Source organism: Chrysoperla carnea, chromosome 5 (assembly GCF_905475395.1).
Source record: "Chrysoperla carnea chromosome 5, inChrCarn1.1, whole genome shotgun sequence".
Taxonomy (NCBI): domain Eukaryota; kingdom Metazoa; phylum Arthropoda; class Insecta; order Neuroptera; family Chrysopidae; genus Chrysoperla; species Chrysoperla carnea.
The window spans coordinates 72,266,652-72,276,413 of NC_058341.1; the positions used below are offsets into that span (position 1 = coordinate 72,266,652).

The 9,762-nt window shown below is 31.1% G+C and overlaps 1 protein-coding gene across 1 annotated transcript; it reads right to left on the reverse strand.

The window, feature by feature from the left end:
• Positions 1-528: 528 nt before the first annotated feature.
• Positions 529-9,270, reverse strand: LOC123301405 (hemolymph lipopolysaccharide-binding protein-like). The gene is made up of 4 exons (XM_044884143.1): positions 9,190-9,270; positions 4,108-4,324; positions 925-1,044; positions 529-869 (listed from the first exon to the last, which is right to left on the reverse strand). Exons 1-4 carry the CDS (start codon positions 9,268-9,270, stop codon positions 769-771), a joined length of 519 nt encoding a protein of 172 aa, XP_044740078.1. The 3' UTR covers positions 529-768.
• Positions 9,271-9,762: the final 492 nt, after the last annotated feature.

Below are 9,762 nucleotides of genomic sequence, written 5' to 3' on the forward strand. Positions count from 1 at the left end.
AAATTCAATAATTTAAGCTTTTAAGCATTGTCTATCAACTTTGAAAAATTGTATTTTGGCGTTTTTGAACTGAATAAGTCATAACCCAACACTTATATGAATATAAAATTATGTAATTTTACTTTTTTGAAATTTTTTTAGCCAAAATTGTTTAGCCAGATTAATAAAAGAATAATTTATAAAAATAAAAATAAATGTTATCATTTATTTAGCGTAAAAAAGGCATCTTTTAGTTAGTATTTAAAATACAAATATTGTAGTAGCCTAGATCAGGTCAGGACGAAAAACATGCTAAAAATTGTATAAATCAATCATATTTTATTATTATTAAATAATATTTATTAATGTAACCTAAATTTAGTAATTGTAAACAAGTATTATTTTTTATTATTTAGCGTCAGCAAAATTAATATTTTATTTTTACGTCACAATATTTAATATTTTGACCTAAAAGTTTTTATATTTAAAGTCAAACTAAATATTCAAAAATCATACAGTAATTATACAACTTGAAGACACGGTAATTATTCGATTGTGACATCGTTAAAACACTAAAGCAAATTTCAATACCAGTGATAACTTTGTATAATATATTCTAACATATCGAATTAATAAAAATCATACGAAATATCAATAGCAGTATATCAGTTTTTATTTTGGTAGACTTCGTATTCATCCTCAACGATTCTCCAAGTCTTTCGTTATAAAATATTAAGAATGGTGGTGGCAGCATCTTCCCTGGACCATTTGAGTTACGTAACAATATAATTAACAAAAGAAACAAATATTTTCAACAGGTAATGGAGCAGGTATAAATGCGTTACACTGGAGCATTGGCGGCAAAAATTGAATTCTTGCAACGTTTTCACCTAAAACCGGTACGAGTTGTAATATTTTATTTAAAATGGTAAAATAATAACTTACATGTGGTGGATTTCGTAACCTCGCATGCGAATATTGATGGCATCGAACAAGGAACAACGTTTAGTAGTCCACTGCCAGACATTGATCCACAATTTTGGCCAAACAGACCATTTGGTTGTCCTGTTTCCAAAAATATCAAATAATCAAATAAATGTAAAATATTAGAAGATTTGTTGTTCTAATCTTTCCTAAATAATTTGCCTATAGTAGGTCGTAATATACAGAATAATTAATCGATACACAACGTATACTCTATGTCAAAAAAAATGCTCGTTTTAAAACAATATAAGTGTTACTATTATAACATAACATATGATGAGTACGCTTAGAATGTTTTAACTGTGGCAGTTTTTTTGGAATTCAGTATACATAAATGAATATTTTCAACAAAAAATATTGGGTTTTAGTAGGGATATTTTTTAAACACCTTAAAACTTAAAAGAACATCCCCAAAAAATAAAATTCACTCATGAATGCTCCTTTCATAAGTCATTTGTTAAGGTTTATGCTTTAAATATTCATTTATGAAGTTAAATTTAAATTGATATTACACAAAGCTTTAATAAAACCCATTATATTGTACTGTGCTAGCAGAGGACGGGAAGGAAACTGCAAATTTTTTATCTTGCTCTGGTTTTTCTACAATAATTTGTTTTTCTTACAGCCCGAGGGCAAAAGCATTCATTCACTATGTGTATTTCCAATCGTTACTGAGATATGGCGGTTCGAAAAAAGGGTCACTTTTCAAAATTCGCTAAAACTGCTAAAATATTCATAAATTCACCTTATTTTTCTGTTATACTCGAATAATGATGAAATGTTGTTGTAACTATAATTTCTCGTTCCAATCATCAGTTTTAGACACAGAATCTGGTCATAAAACACGTGAAAATTCAAAATGGCGGCCGTTTAATTCAATTTTTAGCTAAGAAACTCCTTTCGACTTCCGATAATATAAAACGTGGTTAATTGAAATATATCATGCAAGTAATATTGACCTGGGGGTTTTCGAGGTTGGTAAAGTCTAATCTGAACTTAAAAATTGTGAAAATCCACGATCTATTTTTTTTTAGTCATAAAAAATTATTTCTTTTCCTGTTGCGTGAAGAAAGTGCTGGTGGGGGCGGGGATGATTTTGAAGAATTGAAACTAAAACGCAAAGATAACGTCATGACTCTCGCTTCCGTTTCTTTCTCTTGAAAATTGTAGGTAAAAAATTCACAGTCGATCATCTTACCTTCCTCAACGCAGGAATCTGAAGAAGATCTGAAAGAACTCTTCTAGTTTGAACTTGCACTCTTTCCTATGCTACTCTTCATTGAGAAGGGAATGCGCAAATGAACAAAGTCGGCAATGTACTCGCTCTTCACTCCCATAGACGAAAACAATTTTTGAACAGGAAATGTAACGTGATTGATTTTACATAAAGTGGTGTGGAATAAAACTCTCACAACCGCATTCGAGATGTTGTGCTCTACGTTCATCAATTACGTGCAGAGACACTTTGAAAGCAATGTGATTGTTGTACTTGATGGATACCACACTAAGACCATCAAAGTACCAAAGCTATCATTACGAATTTCAAAGCACCAAAGCCGCAGTATTCTCCTCATCTGTCATGGTGATTCTAGCACAAGAAAAGTTCTTGGAAAACCATCACAATACGGGCGTATTTATTTCGATGTGGATGACACGAATGAAGGATGCTAGCATCGAAGTTAAGCCGGCATATGAGTTCGTCGACCTAATCATCGTCAACACCACCATATCCAAGGCCAGTGAATTACACATTCTCATCATTAATGCTGAAGATATGGACATACTTATTCTGTTGACAGCATTAGTTACGTCTTCAAAGAACATTTATCTTCACCAAGTGGAAGAGGAAGTAATACCGGTATCCTCTACTCGCCAAATTCCTGCTCCTTTTCCCCTTAATACATAATTTTTCTCCACCTAGTTAGTGGTTGTGACACCACGTCAGCACCGTATAGATTGGGGAATAATAAAAATGGTTGTCCCTGAAGAGTGAGTACATTACAGACTTCATTCCCTTGCACATTCTATCCTCAGTGTGAAATAGAGAAGAGTGAAAGTTCAAACTAGAAGAACTATTTCAGATCTTGTTCATATTTTCTGTAATGCAGACAGGCTGGAAGCCAGTGAGAGAATCGCAAGTAAATTTTTTACCAGCCATTTTCAAAGAGCAAGAGCCGGAAGCAAGAATCACGACCTTATCCTACCGTTTCAGTTTCAATTCTTTAAAATCACCCGCCTCTCACCACCACTTTCTTCACACAACAGGTAAAAAAAGAACTTTTTAAGAATAAAAAAAAATACTTATTTTTGTTGTTTAATTGACCAAAATAGGATTTTTGTCAAAAAGCTAAATTTTCCAGCCCCTAGTTTGGATTTTCACAATTTTTAAGTTTAGATTTCGATTTATCAACTTCGAAAACTCGTAAGACAATATTATTTTCTTAATATATTTGAATTAATGTCGTTTTCTAGCTAAAAATTGAATTGTACGACCCCCATTCGGAATTTTCTCATTCTTTATGGCCAAATTCGGTTTTCAAAGCTGATGATTGCAACCAGAAACCATTGTTATAACAACATTCCATCATTATTCGAGTATAACAGAAGAAATAAGTTGGAGGTGGTTCTGAACATTTTGGCATTTTTTAACGAACTTTGAAAAAAAAAATTTTTTCGAATCGCCATATCACGATATCGAATAAGCATACACATATATTTAAAATTGTAGGAAATTTAACAATCTACAAAAAAGTAAAGGAATGTTCTTGACGTAGGACGTAAGGAAATCAAACTATTGGAGAAAATCGGAGGAAGGCAAAAAATTTTGCACTTTTTTCCTGCCTCCTCTTTTACCACAGGATACTCGAAAACTTGAGAAAATGTTAACTAACCATCCCTGAACAACATTCCAAAGTTATATTAACTTCCGATTTTTTCCACCTAAAACAAAACCTGTCGACGTAAATTTACAATTAAGTTAACGCATAGAAAAATTGATAATACAAAAAAAAATGAAATAAAAATTGTATACATGTTATAAATTTTATGCATGCATACAATATATAAAATCGTAGTAATTTTTCTTGGATTTCTTCATAAACCAAATTTTACATTTAGCATTTCAAAATATAAGCATTTCCTTACCTCCAATTAATAATCCATTATTGTATTGAGAAGAATATGGATTCATAAGATTTACTAAGAAGTTAGCTTCCGATTGTGAATTTATTATTGCCAAATGTGCACCTTCTGCATCACAAATTGATCTAGCATTGTTCCAGCATTGTGGAGTAGTATGTAGTTTGTAATATCCTCCTTGAAATTGATGATAGTAACCATTGTTTATATACTGGGAAGAACACTAAAAAAAATATTGTCCGAAACTTAAGATATATATATATATATATATATATATATATATATATATATATATATATATATATATATATATATATATATATATAAATATATATTTATATATATAAATTTAAATAATATCAGAAAAATATGCAGTTTTAAATGAAATATTTTTAATCAGGCCGTTCAAAATAACTGAAAATAAACGATTTCATGAACTTATTCAAAGGCAGAAAGAAAACTAAAAAAAAGGAAGTTTCGGCATCTAGTTTAAGGGGTAACGATACTTATAGTTCATATGGGCGCGACCTTGTTTTTTTACTATTGCTGACATCTGGCAACGAGAAGAAAAAATATATATAAAGCTACATGCATTCTGACTTGTGGCATTATGGAAACGAACCTTTTTGAAGATATTTTGGTATTTTGTCATGTGAAGATTTCTAACTTCTTTTCAATGTAAAATACAAAATTTTTTCTGACCTGATTTAAGTTAAAATTAATAATAATTTTAGCAAAATCATAACTTTCATTAAAATGTAAGTTGACATCCCATCGTAATAATCTATTCTTTCATATAAATTTAAAAGCGCGCCTAGTGCGCCTAGTGTGTTTATGTGTCCTACAGCCGAAAAGTCGCGCTGCGATTATCAATAACGCTTCGCGTTATACCAGATACCTAAATATGGCCCTAAAGTAACGCTTCGCGTTATTTATTATCAAAGAGTAATGGATAAGATTATGATAAATATTGATAGATCCAACAATGAAAATAATGCAGAAAAACCGCGCTTCGCGTCATACTATTCGTGATGATATGATGGTCACAAATCTACAGATGAAAAGAAGCTCCACGCCCTTCAATGATGTTTGGCAGGTATATTATTGGCGCTTTTTTTTTCATCATAAAATAATGCTCAATGGTTCGTAAATGGCAAGATTCGCGAGCCCTTGCGTAACGTTTCGCGTTAGTTATTGTCCAAGAATACTGGTTCAATCCCAGAATAATGATAAATATTGATAGATAGAAGAATACAAATAATGAAGAAATCGAATGTAATCTACAGGCGTAAAAGCGCGCTGCGCCCTTCAATAACAATTCGCGATTTGTAAGCCGTAAAATAATTCTCATTAGTTCGTTAAACAGTGCGCCTCGCGGGCCTTTAAATGACATTTCATGTCACTACCCAAGAATAATGAATAGATTCAAGAATAATAATATATATTTATTTATCCAACAATGAAATAATATAGAAAAAGAACACCCAGCGCGCTTACCAATAACACTTCGCGTTATATTATCCTATTATCCAAGCATGAGGGTCACAAATCGAATGTGTTCTATATACGAAAAGGAGCGCCGCGCCCTCAATTTCAATTCGCGTTTTACAAGATATCTAAATAGCGCGTTTTTTGTGCCATAATTCTTATTGCTTCGTAAAATAGCGCGCTTCGCGCGCCCTTATATGGCAGCTACGTCCATATCCAAGAATAATTAATATTGATTTAGCCAACAATAATGTCAGATACTCTTCAAGTACGTTTTTGGTTCTTTTATAGTCCAAATAGCGCCCTAATAACCCTCCGCGCGCTATAGAAAACGCTTTAGTTGTATTATCTAAGAAGAATGATAGGTCAAAATAGATTCAAGAATAATCGCGTTTTGTTAGATAAAAAAATTTAAATTATTTTTGAACATAACCTTATTGGTTCTACACATCAAAAAGCACCCTGTGCGCTCTATCAATTTTGGTTTTTTGTTACAATTTACTTAAAGAGGTTCATTGTATTAACATAGGTGAAATTCATACCATAAAACTTATTAACTTCTCTATTGATGTAAATCTAGTATTTGAAACTTATCAGATTTATGAAAAATAATGCAAATACTGATCAACACTAGTGGAGAGCCGTTAGATTTTTACCTCGGAATCCAAGGGTAGTCAACGAATCTTTATAAAAACTGTTTGACTGCCTTGTTAAAAGTGGGCAGTAAAAAGTATTAAGAAAAATTGTGCGATCTTGTTCAGGGGTTGGGGGGTAGAATCTAGAGTACAAAAATCGAGTTCTTTTCCCGCAGAATATTTTACCCCTAGACGTCTTTTTGGAACTTAAATATTTTTCATGTTTTTTAACGATAAAAATATTTATTGTTACTTTTTTCTATAAATTGTTTTCTTTTAAATTGCAATTTAAAAAAAAAATATATCCGAAACTGCTGCAACTTTTTGAGCAGGTTGCCAGTACCTAAATAAAGTAAATTGAAAAGCGGCCAGAATGAATTTTAGTTCTTATGGTAAATTCATCAGTCTTTGTGCTGAATATAACATAAAAAGAAAGGTACGAAAACTTTGTTTTCGATATACCTAACTCCGTCAATTTTCATGCAAATTTTTCCTTTTTGCATGGTTTTTTATAGTACTTTAAAAAATGTACCATGTTCTTCAAAAAACTTCAAATTTTTCAATTATTTAACGTTAAATACTCCGAATTTCAATTGCCCATTACTCGGAAAGTATTGACTTTTCGAAATATACTTAAATGACTTTTTTTGCTTAGAATTCATCCTTCTATCGATTACTGTTGCCATTTTTAGCATAAACTTTTCCACCCGTAAAAAGGTCCCCCACCCCTTGGACAAGATCGCACAAATGTTTGTTTTTAACTTCTTTAAGTAAGCTTTAAACAATGCATAATTCGAACAATTTTTATAAAGATTCATTGGCTATCCTTGGATTCCGACCTTTTAACATATTTAATCCTTACGAATCTCTGTTACCCTGTCTATACAGGGTATATCAAAAATTAGTTCAGTCAATTGTTTTTTCACTTGTCATTAATCTGTTACACCTTTAGTACAATTAAAATAAATATCTAAAAAGAAAAAATTAATGCATCTTTGAAATTTTCCACAATTGTTTATTAGGGTGTAAACACTTTGCAAAAAATTTGGAAAACGGTTGACCCTGCAGGTCATCCCTGTAACTTCCCGCTAAGTATTGACTCATAACGTGTAAAAAATTTTATCTATTCTGATGTTATATCCACTCGCATTTTATTGTAATTAGATGTGATCTTAGACTAAAATCTGATTAAATTTTTACAATCATACAAAATTTTTGAACGGAGTATTGGAAATAGAGGGAATAAGATAATAAAACTTTAATAACTTTAATAACTTTAGAATCAATAAACCGATTTTCACGCGGTTGGTGACATTCGACGCAGTTTTTGAAGCTTCATGAAGAATCTTTAAGTTTCAATTGATATAACAAAAAATTTTGAGGTTATTCCGAAAAAACGCTTTTTTGGGTTTTCTCTCGTCAACGATAACTCACGAACGAATCAACCGATTTTGACCGGACTGATGGTGATCGACGTGGTTTTTTGATGTCGAGAGCTGATTAGGAATTTGATCGATACAGCCGTTTAAAAGTTATTAAAAAAAACCACTTAAAAAAAAGTTTTTTGCAGTTTTTTTGAGATTTCTCGAAATCTATCGATTCGAATCGGTCCAAATAGGCCTCAAAATCTAAGTTTGGTCAAGCCCTTTCGATTGGCACCAACCGCGATCAAATCGGACAAGCCGTTCAAAACTTGGTTTACATACATCCACACACACACACACACACACACACTCATACATACATACAGCCATACAGACACCCTCGCGGAAGTAGTCAGGGAAACTCGATTTGGCAAAACGGGGTGAAAACAATAACTTCCCTATTTTCTTAGCGGGAAGTTAAAAATCGGACAGGCCGTTCAAAAGTTATGAGAGGTTTACATCCACACACACACACACACACACACACACACACTCATACATACATACAGACATACAGACACCGTCGCGGAAGTAGTCAGGGAAACTCGATTTTGGCAAAACGGGGTGAAAACAATAACTTCCCTATTTTCTTAGCGGGAAGTTAAAAAAGTCGACCTTAAAAATATTGTCTGAAAATGATGAATGTTATTCATAGAATAAGTTACCGTCTATAAATTAATGGTTGTATGGAATAGCCATAATCTTTAGACTTTTAACAAAGATTTAATTAAGTTTCTTTTTTAAATTAATTATATATAAAGTAATTTAAGCTTTAACTATTTATATAAAAATAATAATGTTTACAGGAAATTACAATTAATAATTAAGGAAAACTGTAATTTCCATAAGAGCTTATGTTAATTTACGGTAACTTATTTTCTGAAAAACTTGTATAATTTTCAGACAATCTTAAAAAAATTTATTGTGACTTCTTAGAACAATTTTTCAAAATTTTAAGTTAATTAATAAATTTTTAGTTTTTAATGCTGTTTTTTCTTCTGTGGGGTATTAAAAACCTTAATGAATAATAACAGTATTTTAGGTACTAATGTCTTAATTTTTTACATAAAATACCACTCTAACCCTCACAAAATTAATAATCAAGGAACAATGCGAAGTAAACAAAACACAATTATGACATGCTTGCGATAAGCTGTATACAAAGCGCCACGGATAAAATCGTATACCACGGTAAAACCGTAATCGGACGACTAGTTGGCCTTTTTACAACTGACTAATCGGCTAGTTGGCTAATCCGCCAAAGTCATAGTCGGCACATCACTAACAAAAATTCAATGAGTAGTAACATCGTTAAAATAATTATTAATTTATTATCATTATATTCAATTAAAATGATCAGTTGGGTAACCTAGAGTTCATTTTATTGCAAACGCAGCGATGAAACCATATTCTTATTCTAGGATACCATAGTAAATATTAGGATACTCAATGTAGACCAACTCAGGTCGGGTCATTTTAATGAGAAATAATAATTATTGAATATTAAAAATTAGAAAGTTAATTATAGTTCGAGTACTTACATCTCTAATGTAAAATTCATTTGACTCCCCAACAATAAAAACACAAATTAAAATAACAATACATGTTTTAGAAAACTTCATTATTCTTATTGCAAAGAAACTATTTCCAGAATAATTTGTTAGAAGCAAACTGATATAATTTTTATATTAGAGCAAAAAAAAAAAAAGAACTTACTACAGTCCTTTAACTCTGGTGTATATATTTTCTACCAAAAGTCTAGTTAGTCTTACAGTGTTCTGGAAAACAATTCTAGAAGAATGAGTAAGAAAAAATCTGTGTAAAACTTATTAAGCAGTTTGAAGACTGTAGTTTTATAAGTTTTTGAACTCTACTAGAATACTTTTTCAGAATTAACCATTATATGAAAATTTAGTTAAAGTAAGAGTATGACTTTATCAGAATGAATCGGAGTAAAATTTAAAACATTTAAAATTTTCGAAATTTTATTATTTTAAGTTTTATCATAATTAATACTTGTCGTAAGAAATGAAAACTTATCAGGAGGAGGGTTATGAGTAAAAAAAAAAGAGTATGGCTGCTTGATCATTTCTGGTTTGATGAGATAAATTGAA

Excerpts from the sequence above, each read along its gene's own strand:
- LOC123301405 (XM_044884143.1), bottom strand. The coding sequence starts at position 9,270 with ATGAAGTTTTCTAAAACATGTATTGTTATTTTAATTTGTGTTTTTATT. Across the intron at positions 1,045-4,107 it reads TAATGGATTATTAATTGGAG|GACAACCAAATGGTCTGTTT; the intron begins GTAAGGAAATGC and ends TTTTGGAAACAG. Across the intron at positions 870-924 it reads GGTTACGAAATCCACCACAT|GTGAAAACGTTGCAAGAATT; the intron begins GTAAGTTATTAT and ends TACCGGTTTTAG.